At 51.3% G+C, this 16,802-nt stretch overlaps 1 protein-coding gene across 1 annotated transcript in view; it reads right to left on the bottom strand.

Annotated features, from left to right (window-relative positions):
• ZNF276 (zinc finger protein 276) overlaps window positions 1-16,453 on the bottom strand; it is a 40,270-nt gene extending 23,817 nt beyond the window's left edge. Inside the window, exons 1-4 of the mRNA XM_073605963.1 lie at window positions 16,231-16,453; window positions 12,619-12,928; window positions 8,314-8,357; window positions 7,193-7,609 (exon numbers count right to left, since the gene is read on the bottom strand). Coding sequence (XP_073462064.1) covers window positions 7,193-7,609; window positions 8,314-8,357; window positions 12,619-12,928; window positions 16,231-16,345 — 886 coding nt within the window. The 5' untranslated portion in view covers window positions 16,346-16,453. The remainder of the gene's footprint in view (window positions 1-7,192; window positions 7,610-8,313; window positions 8,358-12,618; window positions 12,929-16,230) is intronic.
• Window positions 16,454-16,802: the final 349 nt, after the last annotated feature.

Below are 16,802 nucleotides of genomic sequence, written 5' to 3'. Positions count from 1 at the left end.
AGGTTTCTGATGCCGGGAGGTGGGTCGAAATTTTGTGTCCATGTGACCGCTGTGCTTGGCGGTCACATGATTGGAAAGACCCCGATCGCAAGTAGAGATCAGGAGCTTTCCATTAGCTGCCAGTAACTGTGCCGTGAGCGCACAGGGCGCGCGCACTTGGCACAGCTCTGTTTACATTCTGGCACGCATATATATGCGGCCGCTCGGCATGAAGACCCACCCCCCTAGAAGTCACAAATATGTGTACCACCAGCATGAAGGCCCACCCACCTAGAAGTCACATATATGCGTACCGCCAGCATGAAGCCCCACCCACCTAGAGGTCACATATATGCATACCGCCAGCATGAAGCCCGACCCCCCTAGAGGTCACATATATGCGTACCGCCAGCATGAAGCCCCACCCACCTAGAGGTCACATATATGCATACCGCCAGCATGAAGCCCGACCCCCCTAGAGGTCACATATATGCGTACCGCCAGCATGAAGCCCCACCCCCCTAGAGGTCACATATATGCGTACCGCCAGCATGAAGGCCCCCCCCTAGAGGTCACATATATGCGTTCCGCCAGCATGAAGCCCGACCCCCCTAGAGGTCACATATATGCGTTCCGCCAGCATGAAGCCCGACCCCCCTAGAGGTCACATATATGCGTACCGCCAGCATGAAGCCCCACCCCCCTAGAGGTCACATATATGCGTTCCGCCAGCATGAAGCCCCCCCCTAGAGGTCACATATATGCATACCGCCAGCATGAAGCCCCACCCCCCTAGAGGTCACATATATGCGTACCGCCAGCATGAAGACCCACCCACCTAAAGGTCACATATATGCGTACCGCCAGCATGAAGGGGTTAATAGAATATTGGGTATATCCAAAGTCCATACAGTTAGTTCTTGTTCAGAATGTAATTAAATTCGAGGTGCGATTTGAGCAGCTTTATAATAGTGAGATGTGTTGGTTACACATTCTGCTTAGGCTTGTAGAGTGATTTTCTAATAAAAGGATAAGTTCACCTTTGGAACAGGTCACATGTTCCCGCTCCTGCCTCCTCTTCTGTCCCATGTCAGTGGGTGGGGTTCTTCTCCCCACACCCACTTCACTTTTATCACTTTTTGAAAAGCGCAGCTGTGTGGGGCTTCACTCCCAAACAGCCGTATCCTTCATTCACAATTTCCTGTGAATGAACAAACTACAAGTACTGTCTGCCACCGCAGCAGACGGACATGTCCTCCAGCTTACAAACAGAAAGCCTGTACAAAGGTACGGACTGAAAATCTGGAGGATGCGTTTTCAGAAGTCTACTGATCCCGGATGCAAAGCTTTCCAGGCCCCTGAAGGAAAAAAAAAAATAAAATACACATATTTTTCCAGAAAAAAAAACGGAACAGGTGTATTTATTATTTTTTTATAAAAGATGAACTTCTCCTTTAAATCTGGGCTTGAAGGGACCCCAGATAAGGTTCTGATTGCAGTGAATGGAGTGTATCGGAGAGGACGGGATTGGGTAAAGTACAAAGGGAGGGTAAACCCCAGGAGGGTGGTCCTTCCACAGAAATGTCCGTCACTGAATGCACCCAAAAAAAAATATGGCCGTGTCGAAACAAAAGAGAGGAGAGGCTGCGACGCGATGTGATAATTATTATGAGGGTTTTGGCCAGTGACCAGGATGATGGTGAACATTTAAAAGTGATAATGGAAAATAAAAAAGAGGAATTTTCCTTTAAATAACTGAAATGCTCAATATGGAAAAAAATACCAATGTCTATGTGTCACAATGCCGTTTCTAAATCAGGAAAGATTTCTCACTTTTATTTCCTGTTCGCCTCCGCCGCCCACATTGCTGTTCTACAATTAAACTTCTATTGCTGCCTGACTGACCATTTCTGCTGGAAGATGTGAGCTTAGTGTGCCGTAATATCTGAAAATGCCACAAAAAGTTTATATTTTGTCTTGAATTTTACTTCTGAAATAAGCAGTAGAATTCCTGCACCTTATAGCTGTATATCCGCAGCGTGAGATCATCTATGGCACTGCCGCCTCTGACTGCTTGTCAGGAGATTTGATCTCACCGATTGGCTGCTCACTGTTCTCGTTGCTGGAGAGGAAGCCGTACCTAGAGACCTGCAGTGCAAGAATATCTCTGCTTCTGCCTCATTCATTCTGTGGATCTGTACTTCCTCCTTCTTGAATATCCCCCCTTCAGATTACTAGTCATCAGGGGTGCAGCTCTGGCACAAGGCGGCAAATCTTTGCCAAGATGGCCGCCTCCTATGGAGACACCATGCAAGTGCAGGCATAGGGAGTCAGTAAAAGGTGAATAAATTTGCTGCAGGGAGAGCACAGGCAACTCTGGTCCTTTGTCCTCTGCTTGTTTTGTTTGGGCTCAGCTTCCACGGCACAGGTCCTCTTTAACCACTTGCCGACCAGCCGCCACAGTTTTACTGCGGCAGAATGGCGTGGCTGGGTGAAACGATGTTATGTTACGTCACTTCGCCCTGTGGCCACGCACCGCTGCTCGCCCCCGGTGCCGATGGGAGTGCCTGGCGGGAGCGATGACCGCTGGGCTCCCGCGATCGCTCATGACACACAGATCCCGGTTCTCTGAGGGGAGAGGAGACAGATCATGTGTTCATACAAAGTATGAACAGCGATCTGTCATCTCCCCTAGACAGTCCCCTCCCCCCTTCAGTTGGAACACAGAGAGGGAACACAGTTAACCCCTTGCTCGCCCCCCTAGTGTTAACCCCTTCCCTGCCAGTGACATTTTTACAGTAACTGGTGCATTTTTACACTGATCGCTGTATAAATGCCAATGGTCCCAAAAATGTGTCAAAAGTGTCCGATGTGTCCGCCATAATGTCGCGGTCATGATAAAAATCGCAGATCGCCGCCATAACTAGTAAAAAAAAAAAAATAATAATAAAAATGCTATAAATCTAACCCCTATTTTGTAGACAGTATAACTTTTGTGCAAACCAATCAATGAACGCTTATTGTGATTTTTATTACCAGAAATATGTAGAAGAATACGCATCGGCCTAAACTGAGAAAAAAATTGCTTTTTTTTTTTTAAAAATGGGGATATTATAGCAAAAAAGTACAAAATATTGTGTTTTTTTTCAAAATTATCGCAAAAAATAAAAACCGCAGAGATGATCAAATACCACCAAAAGAAAGCTTTATTTGTGGGGAAAAAGGACGTCAATTTTGTTTGGGAGCCACGTCGCACCACTGTGCAGTTTTTTAGTTAAGCGACGCAGTGCCGAATCGCATAAAATGGCCTGGTCATTCAGCAGCCAAATCTTCCGGGGCTGAAGTGGTTAAAGTGTTAGCTCACTGTTACAGGACAGACCAGACAGATTCTAATTGGTCAACTCCGTCACATGAACAGCGCTGACCAATCGTAATCTGTCTGGATCGTCCTTGCAGCACTGTACAGAGAGGAGAGAATGCAGCAGGGACTTCAAATCCCTGGACCAGTGCTGCAGCTCTGCGGGAGTCCCGCTGAGGGGGGGGGGGGGGGAGGGGGTCCTCTGATGTTATGTCACCTTTGCAGACTTTCTATAAAGATGAACTAACCCTTGAAAGGGGTCATTCCACCAAAAAGCAAGGCTTGCTTATTTAACTCCTTCAATACCGGACACTTTCACCCCCCTTCATGCCCAGGCCAATTTTCAGCTTTTAGCGCTGTCACACTTTGAATGACAATTGCGCGGTAACACTGTACACATATGGAATTTGTATCATTTTTTGGAGGCAGATAGAGCTTTCTTTTGGGGGTATTAAATCACCACCGGGTTTTTATTTTTGCTACATAAACGAAAAAAAGACCAAAATTTTGAAAAATAACAAACAACAACAACAACAACAACAACAACAACACGTGTTTTTCTTGGTTTGTTATGAAATGTTGTAAATAATCTTTCTCCATATAGATGTGCGCACTGATGAGAGACACCTGTTTGTGCTGCTACTTAATATTCAATAAACATCCAAATGAGGTGAAATAAATGTCAATGTAAAAAAAGAGACAAATAATTCAATAGTAGAGCATTAAATGAATCTACAAATCTCCTAAATATCAGCATTGTGAAATCATCAACAATCTTTCTTCATAGATTTAGGCCAAACTGAATTCTGTTACATTTCTTTGGTGATAATAAAAATCCGTGTATATTATTTAGTCTGCAGGAAAGTTTTAGTGTCCACAAAGTATGGGATATACATCTGACAATCGATCAATCTGGATGTACTAACGGACGATCTCATTTCTTGAGACCCGAAAACACCAGGACAGTACAAATACCTTCCTAATCACCACTTTTTGGAAAGTAGACAGTCCGAGGTATTTACTAAGAGGCATGGCGAGTTTTTGAAGCTGTAATTTTTTGTCATTATTTTTTGAAAAAGGAAAAGATTAAAAAAAGTTTTTTGTTTTTTTTAATTTAACATCCTGTGACCAGTGCAGTGCGGCGTCATCATATAACAGATGTGGCGGTGATCAGGGACCAGACTGGTGACAGTATGCAAAAAAAAAAAAAAAAAAAAAATTTATCAAAATTCTTTTCTTTATTACAATTTTTTTCCTTTTTTTATGATTTTTTAAACACATTAACCAGAGCATTACAGTCTTACCATAGTAACACTACTACTCTGGGGAAGTGATCAGGATTTTTTTTTTTTTACATTAGGATTGCTTACACCAATGAAGTTCATTGGTATAAGCAAACATTTTTACTGAATGAAGTTGACTCATTCAGTGTGAGTTGTTGTGATTGGCCCTGTCTGTACCATATGATCACTGTGACCAATCACAGATACCAACACAATTGTACACAATGGATGGCATGAATTAAAGGGGTTGTAAACCTACATGTTTTTTCAACTTAATGCATCCTATGCATTAAGATGAAAAAACACCTGGCAGTAACCGGCCTGGGGTTCCCCAGCAATCCCCCCCCCCCCCACAGGGGCGGATCCAGGGGGGGGGGGCAACGTGGCAATTGCAGGTGAGAGAGCGGGCGGCTTCCAAGGCGGCTCCGCGGGTTAGAGAGCGGGTGGCTCCGCAGGCTGTCAGGCAGCTCAGTAGGTGAGAGAGCAGCCGAACAGCTGGGCGGCTCGTGGGTGAGCAGACGGCTGGCTAATCAGGGAGCCGGCGGGCGGGGGAGCAGAAAGATGAATTCTCTCACTGCCCGGCGCCCGCCCTGAATCCCTGCAGTACAGTTCCGCCCTCAGTGTGCGGGCAGCTGCAGGAAGCAGAGAGATGACATCTCTCTGCTGCCTGACTGATAATCTGCTGCCTGACTCTGGGACACAGGAAAGTGACACAGCAAGTGACAATCCGCAACATGTGTTAGGCGACGTGGCAAGTGACAATCTGTGATGTAGCAAGTGACAATCCGTAACCGCTGGCGGGTGACGTGGCAAGTGACAATCTGCATCTGGTGACAGGCGACTTGACAAGTGATGATCTGCATGGTTGCATCTGGTGACAGGTGACGTGGCAAGTGACAGTCCGTGACGTGGCAAGTGACAATCCACAACATGTGGCTGGTGACGTGGCAAGTGACAATCCATGACATTGCAAGTGACAATCCGCAACGTGTGGCAGGTGACTTGACGAGTCACAATCTGCATCTGGTGACAGGCGACGTGGCAATCCACATCTGGTGACAGGTGACGTGGCAAGTGGCAATCTGCATCTGGTGACAGGTGACGTGGCAAGTGACAATCTGCATCTGGTGGCAGGCGACGGTGGCAAGTGACACACTCAGGGCTTCCACTGATTCTGCATTATGGTGAGTTGAACTATTTTTTATAACAATGTAATAATAGAAATAATGCGCTTCAATCATCCTGACACCATATCAACCATGGTGCCGGGATGATTGAGGCTCCAACACCAGCCGTTTCCCCGACAAATTGCCCCCCAAAAAACATTTTTGTTTTTTGCCCCTCCCGAGACTAGACTCTGGATCCTCCCCTGCATCCCCACCCCCCCCCCCCCCTTTACTTACCCGAGCCCTAGAACTTGACCCAAGGGGACGTGCTGTCTCTCTGCCCGGGGTCCTCGGCTCCTGATTGGATAGATTGATAGCAGCACAGCCATTGGCTCCCGCTGCTGTCAATCAAATCCAATGACGTGGGTACCGGGGGGCGGGGCCGATTCCTGCATTCAGCCTCTATGGACGCCGAATGCTGAACTCGGGAGCGCGCCCGCAAGGTAATCCCCGGGAGAGCTTCTCCTAGGGGGGGGTTATCTGATGTGGGGAGAGGCCACGAGAGCCACCGGGGGACCGGGGGCCACTCTGTTCAAAACGAGCTGCACAGTGGAGGTAAGTATGACATGTTTGTTTTTTTTGTTTTTTTTTTTAAACGAACCCTTACAATCACTTTAAAGCCATTCGTTGTTTACAATTGTCACGTGATCTGTTGTGATTGGTCACAACAATCATGTTACTGGCAGCAGGCCGGTGTCCTATCGTATTTTGTCCCCCATCGGATAGTGTCCGCTCTCTACTGAGCAAGCGCAGCGGGACACTCCGAAAATCAACAGCTGTGCTGGCACTTAATACCATATTATGTCACATGGCCCCGCACGCTCCCGAGGCTCGTACAACTTTGTAAGGGGCGGATACTTTTATGTTTCTATTTATCTTATCCCTTTACAAATGCCCACGGTCGTTTCATGTTACATGATATCTTAACCCCTTCAGGACACTACAGGCTATGCATTTATACACGTTTTATGGATACATTGATGCATGCATGTCTACTGGAAGGACGGGATGGCATACCTGCGGTCACATACGCCCGTTTTATAAATCCGCCCCCTCGAGCATCGGGAGCGTGCGGGAGCCTGTGACAGAATGTAACATGCATTGCGCAGGCGCCATTTATACTTCTTCGTCAGCTGTTCTTCTTCGGAGACGTTCGGCGTCTCCTTTGTCCCCCTTACTGCGCAATCGCGGCGTCTGCGCAGTACGGAGCGGACACTATCCGATGGGGGGGACACTTTTCAGCAGAACACCGGTACACAGATCAGTCAGATCATGTCGTAGCGTCATGCGTCCACCCGGTACAATGAAAGCCCCGCCTGGCCCTCATTTGACAATAGAATGGGCGGGAAGTGGTTAAGCCTCCACTTCTGATGCTTGTCTAGTGTCTATAATGGAGATGGACGCACCTTGCATGGAGTCCAGCTCAGGGCACGGCGGTGCGGGAGTCTCCAAAGGCAGAGCTGGCGATCTGTTCTGCGATGGAAGATTGGCAGCCCTGGCGGTCTCAGGAAGAGGCACGGTGGTCTCCATCCTATCTGATGGGCTGTGTCCTACGGGCACCGGGCCCCCGCCTGTACTGACTGCCGGCATTCCATTACCGCTCGGCATCTTCTGGATCTCCTCGTGGTGAGAGGTGGCAGAGTCAGAGTCGGCTTCCATGATGTAGTCGTGTCCCTCTCCACACCCCCACACTGCCCGTATGATGCCATAGTACTGGGCGGAGAGAACCTGCTGCAGGCTGGGTATAGAGGGGCAGCCTCCGGCATGGCTGTGGGTCCAGCTCACCAGGCTGTGCAGACATTCCGGGCTAGAGGTGATCAGATCTGAAAGACAAAAAAAAAACAGGTCAGGCAACGAGTAAAGTTTTACATCAATAAAGACAAATCAGAATTACTAAAGTAAAAAAAAACAAAACAAAAAACAAAAAAGAAGAAAACAGCTTGCTGTACATGCAAAATATTGTATTAGACCCAAAAATGGATTTTACAGCAGCTTACAAATAATTAGATGGGGCGGCTGCCTTAGTTTTCTTTCCAACGGCCAGTAACACAACCACCTGTATTAGAGCGCCCCCACTCTGGAGGAAGGAGCACAGGGGGAACAGCAGACAGCAGAATTGTCAGGCTGGGGGGGAGGGGAGTATTAGATGGACTAGCAGATTTAAATAAACTATTTACACTATATCTAAATCTGCTAGTCCTTCTAACATTAAGCGCAGTTTTTTTGGTTTAGATTTAAAGGTCTGAATCTGATTGGTGGCTTCTTGTATGTGGGAGACAGCGGGGAGTATATCTGGGAACACCCTCCTGGATTACAAACATGTAAGGAAAAGGGATTCCCAGATTACTCATCATAACAGGTTGTGATGTAGACGAGGAGCCGCAGCCCTGAACCCTCTATTATGAGACGCTCAGCAATCGGCGGAGTGCGGGAACAACAAACACATTTTATTTATCTTCCCCCAATCACCTGATTACAAATCAAAAGTAAAACAAACGAATCAGACGGTGCGGAGCTGTTCCCTCACCTGCACAGGGGCCCGGGGTAACAGCATTCGGATTCTGAGGTTTGCTGTGAAGATAAAACAGAAATGAGAACATCAGAAATGTCAACTATTCTCTTCCAAAGGAACAAAGGGGGAGGAAGGGGGGGGGGAGCCATACCTGGGGTGACCCTGAATGATATCACAGTGGGGGGGGGGGGAGAGTCATACCTGGGGTGACCCTGAATGATATCACAGTGGGGGGGGGGGGGGGGGGGGGAGTCATACCTGGGGTGACCCTGAATGATATCACAGTGGGGGGGGGGGTCATACCTGGGGTGACCCTGAATGATATCACAGTGGGGGGGGGGGGGGGTCATACCTGGGGTGACCCTGAATGATATCACAGTGGGGGGGGGTGGTCATACCTGGGGTGACCCTGAATTATATCACAGTGGGGGGGGGGGGGTCATACCTGGGGTGACCCTGAATGATATCACAGTGGGGGGGGGGGGTCATACCTGGGGTGACCCTGAATGATGCCACAGTGGGGGGGGGGGGTCATACCTGGGGTGACCCTGAATGATATCACAGTGGGGGGGGGGGGAGTCATACCTGGGGTGACCCTGAATGATGCCACAGTGGGGGGGGGGGGGGTCATACCTGGGGTGACCCTGAATGATATCACAGTGGGGGGGGGGGGTCATACCTGGGGTGACCCTGAATGATGCCCCAGTGGGGGGGGGGGGGGTCATACCTGGGGTGACCCTGAATGATGCCCCAGTGGGGGGGGGGGGGGGTCATACCTGGGGTGACCCTGAATGATGCCACAGTGGGGGGGGGGGGGGGTCATACCTGGGGTGACCCTGAATGATGCCCCAGTGGGGGGGGGGGGGGGGGAGTCATACCTGGGGTGACCCTGAATGATACAACAGTGGGAGGAGCCATACCTGGGGTGACCCTGAATGATACCACAGTGGGAGGAGCCATACTTGGGGTGACCCTGAATGATGCCACAGTGGGGGGGGGGGGGGGGGGGGAGTCATACCTGGGGTGACCACGAATGATGCCCCAGTGGGGGGGAGCCATACCTGGGGTGACCCTAATAATACCACAGTGGGGGAAGTCACACCTGGGTGACTCCGAATGATGCCACAGTGGGGGGGGGAACCATACCTGGGGTGACCCTGAATGATGCCACAGTCGGGGGCATACCTGGGGTGACCCTGAATGATGCCACAGTGGGGGGGGGGGGGGGGTCATACCTGGGGTGACCCTGAATGATGCCCCAGTGGGGGGGGGGTCATACCTGGGGTGACCCTGAATGATGCCACAGTGGGGGGGGGGATCCATACCTGGGGTGACCCTGAATGATGCCACAGTGGGGGGGAGTCATACCTGGGGTGACCCTGAATGATGCCACAGTGGGGGGGGGGGGATCCATACCTGGGGTGACCCTGAATGATGCCACAGTGGGGGGGGGGATCCATACCTGGGGTGACCCTGAATGATGCCACAGTGGGGGGGGGGGGGGGTCCATACCTGGGGTGACCCTGAATGATGCCACAGTGGGGGGGGGGGGGTCCATACCTGGGGTGACCCTGAATGATGCCACAGTGGGGGGGGGGGGGTCCATACCTGGGGTGACCCTGAATGATGCCACAGTGGGGGGGGGGGGATCCATACCTGGGGTGACCCTGAATGATGCCACAGTGGGGGGGGGGATCCATACCTGGGGTGACCCTGAATGATGCCACAGTGGGGGGGGGGGGGTCCATACCTGGGGTGACCCTGAATGATGCCACAGTGGGGGGGGGGGGGTCCATACCTGGGGTGACCCTGAATGATGCCACAGTGGGGGGGGGGGATCCATACCTGGGGTGACACACATATACCAGTGGATGTACACAAGCAGCAGTGAGTGAAAATCAAAGGAAGAAGGATCCTCTATCAAAGGAAGCCCCTTAAACTATCCTAAGCTTTGCCCCCCACCCAAGTGCTTGCTTACCTCCCCCTCTAAGGGCAGCGTTTCTGGCTGACAAAATCTCGGGAGGCTTCCAGATCCTGTGTAGCGACTTCCCAGAGACTTATATAGATTGGGCCTGCAATGTTGAATTGTGGTGATTCAGGTCTATGGGACATTACTGTGCAGATGGTGCCATTTGAGGTAGCAATTGGGAGAGGTACAGTATCTGACAAAAGTAAGTACACCCCTCTCATGTTGTGTAAATCTTTTCTTCTATCTCCAAATTGGGCCCAAATTACACATTTTCACTTAGGGGTGTACTGACTTTTGTTGCCAGCGGTTTAGACATTAATGGCTGTGTGTTGAGTTATTTTGAGGGGACAGTAAATTTACACTGTTATACAAGCTGTACACTCACTACTTTACATTGTAGACAAGTGTCATTTCTTCAGTGTTGTCACATGAAAAGATAGAAGAAAAGATTTACACAAATGTCACTGAGGGGTGTACTTACTTCTGTGAGATACTGTAAGTCTCTGTATGACATGTTTTAAACTCAAACATGTCGAGGTAGAGAGGGGTTGGGGTTTTAGTTGAAGGTGAATTTGCACTTTAAAGCTAAATTCCAGGAATGAAGGCAGACTATGAGTTGAGTCCAGCAAGGTGCCTGACATCTCATGGGCTTGGCTCAAAAAAAAAAAAAAAAAGAGAAAGAGAGAGAGAGGAGAAAGAGAGCGCGGGCGTGAGGAGAAAGAGAGAGCGGGCGTGAGGAGAAAGAGAGAGCGGGCGTGAGGAGAAAGAGAGAGCGGACGTGAGGAGAAAGAGTGAACGGCATGAGGAGATAGAGCGGGCGAGAGGAGAAAGAGAGAGCGGGCGAGGGGAGAAAGAGAGAGCGGGCGAGAGGAGAAAGAGAGAGCGGGCGAGAGGAGAAAGAGAGAGCGGGCGAGAGGAGAAAGAGAGAGCGGGCGAGAGGAGAAAGAGAGAGCGGGCGAGAGGAGAAAGAGAGAGCGGGCGAGAGGAGAAAGAGAGAGCGGGCGTGAGGAGAAAGAGAGAGCGGGCGAGAGGAGAAAGAGAGAGCGGGCGAGAGGAGAAAGAGTGAGCGGGCGTGAGGAGAAAGAGAGAGCGGGCGTGAGGAGAAAGAGAGAGCGGGCGAGAGGAGAAAGAGAGAGCGGGCGAGAGGAGAAAGAGAGAGCGGGCGAGAGGAGAAAGAGAGAGCCGGCGAGAGGAGAAAGAGAGAGCGGGCGAGAGGAGAAAGAGAGAGCGGGCGAGAGGAGAAAGAGAGAGCGGGCGTGAGGAGAAAGAGAGAGCCGGCGAGAGGAGAAAGAGAGAGCGGGCGAGAGGAGAAAGAGAGAGCGGGCGAGAGGAGAAAGAGAGAGCGGGCGTGAGGAGAAAGAGAGAGCGGGCGAGAGGAGAAAGAGTGAGCGGGCGAGAGGAGAAAGAGAGAGCGGGCGAGAGGAGAAAGAGTGAGCGGGCGTGAGGAGAAAGAGTGAGCGGGCGTGAGGAGAAAGAGTGAGCGGGCGTGAGGAGAAAGAGTGAGCGGGCGTGAGGAGAAAGAGTGAGCGGGCGTGAGGAGAAAGAGAGAGCGGGCGAGAGGAGAAAGAGAGAGCGGGCGAGAGGAGAAAGAGAGAGCGGGCGTGAGGAGAAAGAGTGAGCGGGCGTGAGGAGAAAGAGTGAGCGGGCGTGAGGAGAAAGAGTGAGCGGGCGTGAGGAGAAAGAGAGAGCGGGCGAGAGGAGAAAGAGAGAGCGGGCGAGAGGAGAAAGAGAGAGCGGGCGAGAGGAGAAAGAGAGAGCGGGCGAGAGGAGAAAGAGTGAGCGGGCGTGAGGAGAAAGAGTGAGCGGGCGTGAGGAGAAAGAGAGAGCGGGCGTGAGGAGAAAGAGAGAGCGGGCGAGAGGAGAAAGAGAGAGCGGGCGAGAGGAGAAAGAGAGAGCGGGCGAGAGGAGAAAGAGAGAGCCGGCGAGAGGAGAAAGAGAGAGCGGGCGAGAGGAGAAAGAGAGAGCGGGCGAGAGGAGAAAGAGAGAGCGGGCGTGAGGAGAAAGAGAGAGCGGGCGAGAGGAGAAAGAGAGAGCGGGCGAGAGGAGAAAGAGAGAGCGGGCGTGAGGAGAAGGAGAGAGAAGAGGAAGAGCGAATGCAGAAAGAGAGCGCGAGCGAGGGGAAGGGGGGAAGGGGGGAGGCCTACAGCAGACCAAACGTCGATCGTGCCAAGCGGGTAAATAAACTGCAATAAACGGCTTTGCTGCTGAGGTGAGACATAAGTACAAAGTGGGATAATTCTCAGGATCGGAGTCGATGTCATTCAGACGGATCCCCCAGACTTCACTGAGCCGGGGTCATGAAAGGGTTAAACCCCCCCCTCCCCCATCAGTCATGTGACAGCGGCACACACCTGGTTATGTTGGTGTCCTGGCAGGTCGGGGAGAGGTTCACCCTCTGGATGAATGTCCTCAGCACACTGCGGCATTTGTAGAACTGGGCGTGGCAGTCCTTGCATACAAACTGCGGCAGTCGGGGGTCCCGGCGGACCGACACCCCGACCAGCTGCTGGAAGTCGGCAAAGAAGACCTGATCCATCCGCTTCTGCTTCTCCGAGCTTCCGCCGGTGATCGGCACCTTCCCGAAGGCCTGCCGCAGACTGCGGGACGAGAACTTGCCATGGCAAAGCCGGCAGTATCCGGTGCTCAGTGTCTTACCGATACCTGGAGGGGGAGGAGACAAGGGAAAGGGGCGGTCACTATCACTCCCAGCAACTGAATCCTCCAATCCGGAGCGATCATTCCTAGAGAGCGATCCCAGGATGGAGAATTATTACAGATCGATCGATGTGAATACCCGACCTGGCTGATGTCCCTGGAAGGTGGAAGTCACTATAGTAGATGCCTCTACTACACCGCTACTACATCCCTGCTTCACCGCTACTACACCGCTACTACATCCCTGCTTCACGGCAACTACACCACTTCTTCACCGCTACTACATCCCTGCTTCACCGCTACTACACCACTGCTTCACCGCTACTACACCACTGCTTCACCGCTACTACACCACTGCTTCACCGCTACTACACCACTGCTTCACCGCTACTACACCTGAGGAGAACCTGCTCAGCGTGGGCCCCGGAACCAAGAGGGGAGCGGTGTAGTAGTGTTTGCGGTGTAGTAGCGCTCTCTACTTCAGTGATTTCCACCTTCTAGGTGTATCGGTCGGGTTAGGTATATACATTGAGGGGTAAAAAGTATTTGATCGGCTGCTGATTTTGTGATAAAGAATCGATCAGTCTATATTTTGATTGGTCGGTTTATTATAACAGTGAGGGACAAAAATATCCAGAAAAACTCATTTCAAAAAAAGTTATAAATTGATTTGCATTTTAATGAGTGAAATAAGTATGTGAACCCTTCACAAAACATGACTTAGTAGTTGGTGGAAAAACCCTTGTTGGTGATCACAGAGGTCAGACATTTCTTGGAGTTGGCCTCCAGGTTTGCTCACATCTCAGGAGGGATTTTGTCCTCTTTGCAGATCTTCTCCAAGTCATTAAAGTTTCCAGGCTGAAGTTTGGTGACTCGAACCTTCAGCTCCCTCCACATATTTTCTATGGGATTAAGGTCTGGAGACTGGTTGGGCCACTCCAGGACCTTAATGTGCTTCTTGAGCCTCTCCTTTGTTGCCTTGGCCGTGTGTTTTGGGTCATTGTCATGCTGGAAGACCCATCCATGACCCATCTTCAATGCCCTGGCTGAGGGAAGGAGGTTCTCTCCCAAGATTTGATGGTCCATGGCCCCGTCCATCGTCCCTTTGATGCAGTGAAGATGTCCTGTCCCCTTAGCAGAATGTTTCCTCCTCCATGTATGATGGTGGAGGATGGTGTTGTTGGGGTCATAGGACCTCCATCTATGATGGTGGGGAATGGTGTTCTTGGGGTCATAGGACCTCCATGTATGAGGGTGGGGGATGGTGTTCTTGGGGTCATAGGACCTCCATGTATGACGGTGGGGGATGGTGTTCTTGGGGTCATAGGACCTCCATGTATGAGGGTGGGGGATGGTGTTCTTGGGGTCATAGGACCTCCATGTATGACGGTGGGGGATGGTGTTCTTGGGGTCATAGGACCTCCATGTATGACGGTGGGGGATGGTGTTTTTGGGGTCATAGGACCTCCATGTATGACGGTGGGGGATGGTGTTCTTGGGGTCATAGGACCTCCATGTATGACGGTGGGGGATGGTGATCTTGGGGTCATAGGACCTCCATGCATGACGGTGGGGGATGGTGTTCTTGGGGTCATAGGACCTCCATGTATGACGGTGGGGGATGGTGTTCTTGGGGTCATAGGACCTCCATGTATGACGGTGGGGGATGGTGTTCTTGGGGTCATAGGACCTCCATGTATGACGGTGGGGGATGGTGTTCTTGGGGTCATAGGACCTCCATGTATGACGGTGGGGGATGGTGTTCTTGGGGTCATAGGTCCTCCATGTATGACGGTGGGGGATGGTGTTCTTGGGGTCATAGGACCTCCATGTATGACGGTGGGGGATGGTGTTCTTGGGGTCATAGGACCTCCATGTATGACGGTGGGGGATGGTGTTCTTGGGGTCATAGGTCCTCCATGTATGACGGTGGGGGATGGTGTTCTTGGGGTCATAGGACCTCCATGTATGACGGTGGGGGATGGTGTTCTTGGGGTCATAGGACCTCCATGTATGACGGTGGGGGATGGTGTTCTTGGGGTCATAGGACCTCCATGTATGACGGTGGGGGATGGTGTTCTTGGGGTCATAGGCAGCATTCCTCCTCCTCCAAACACGGTGAGTTGAGTTGATGCCAAAGATCTCGATTTTGGTCTCCTCTGACCACAACACTTTCCCCCAGTTCTCCTCGGAATCATTCGATGTTCATTAGTGATCTTCAGACGGACCTGTACATGTGATTTCCTGAGCAGGGGGACCTTGCGGGGGCTGCAGGATTTCAGTCCTTCATGGTGTAGTGTGTTACCGATTGTTTTCTCGGTGACTATGGTCCCAGCTGAGATCATTGATAAGATTCTCCCGTGTAGTTCTGGGCTGATTCCTCACCGTTCTCATGATCATTGAACCTCCACGAGGTGAGATCTTGTATGGAGCCCCAGACCGAGGAAGATTGACCGTTATTTTGTGTTTCTTCCATTTGTGAATAATCCCACCAACTGTTGTCACCCTCTCACCAAGCTGCTTGGCGATGGTCTTGTAGCCCATTCCAGCCTTGTGTAGGTCTACAATCTTCTCCCCGACATCCTTGGACAGCTCTTTGGTCTTGGCCATGGTGGAGAGATTGGAATCTGATTGATTGCTTCTGTGGACAGGTGTCTTTTATACAGGTAACAAGCTGAGATTAGGAGCACTCCCTTTAAGAGAGAGAAGAGAGAGAAGAGAAGAGAGAAGAGTGCTCCTAATCTCAGCTCATTACCTGTATAGAAGACACCTGGGAGCCAGAAATCTTGCTGATTGATCGGGGATCAAATACTTATTTCACTCATTAAAATGCAAATCAATTTATAACTTTTATGAAATGTGTTTTTCTGGATATTTTTGTTGTTGTTCTCTCACTGTTATAATAAACCGACCAATAAAATTATAGACGATCGTTTCTTTGTCACAAAATCAGCAGCCGATCAAATACTTTCTTTCCCTCTCTGTACTGTGATTGGTCGGATCTCCATCAATGTTACAATGTATAGTACGGGGGATCCCCGGGATCTGTGTCCCCATGGAGGAGATTCCCCTCACTTCCCACCCCGGGGACACCACAGGAGGGGGAGGGGGAGTGTTGGATGGATTAGTAGATCCCCCTCAGGTGTGATATTGGGGGGGAGGGGAGGTGCACACTCCATGCAGACATTCTCCCCTCCCCCCCATGACACCGGAGAGCCCCGGTGTTGTCACACATAGAAGGGGGCGGAGTTGTGTAGTGTGGGGGGCGGGGTTGTCTCTCCGGTAGGTGCCGGTTGGTCTCCTCTCACCCGCTCCGCTCTCCTCCTCCTCGGGCCGGTTCTCTCCTCCGTCCTCCTCTCTGGCGGCTCCCCGGACACTCCTCCGGTGACATTCCGAGCTCCTCCCTCTCCTGTCCCGCTTCATTCCGCGACTTCACCCGCCGACACCGGAACCGACTACCGGGACCGCCATTCACCTCGGAGGAGCGCCGCACAGCGACACCCGGTGTCCGCACAGAGGTACTACACCTCTCCTCATCACCGCACAGCGACACCCGGTGTCCGTACAGAGGAACTACACCTCTCCTCATCACCGCACAGCGACACCCGGTGTCCGTACAGAGGAACTACACCTCTCCTCATCACCGCACAGCGACACCCGGTGTCCGTACAGAGGAACTACACCTCTCCTCATCACCGCACAGCGACACCCGGTGTCCGCACAGAGGAACTACACCTCTCCTCATCACAGCGACACCCGGTGTCCATACAGAGGTACTACACCTCTCCTCATCACCGCACAGCGACACCCGGTGTCCATACAGAGGTACTACACCTCTCCTCATCACAGCGACACCCGGTGTCCATACAGAGGTACTACA

The sequence above is a fragment of the Aquarana catesbeiana genome, linkage group LG11 (assembly GCF_042186555.1).
Source record: "Aquarana catesbeiana isolate 2022-GZ linkage group LG11, ASM4218655v1, whole genome shotgun sequence".
Classification (NCBI taxonomy): Eukaryota; Metazoa; Chordata; class Amphibia; order Anura; family Ranidae; genus Aquarana; species Aquarana catesbeiana.
The sequence above is the reverse complement of the archived record's forward strand: the minus strand, read 5'-3'. Positions and strand labels throughout refer to the sequence as shown.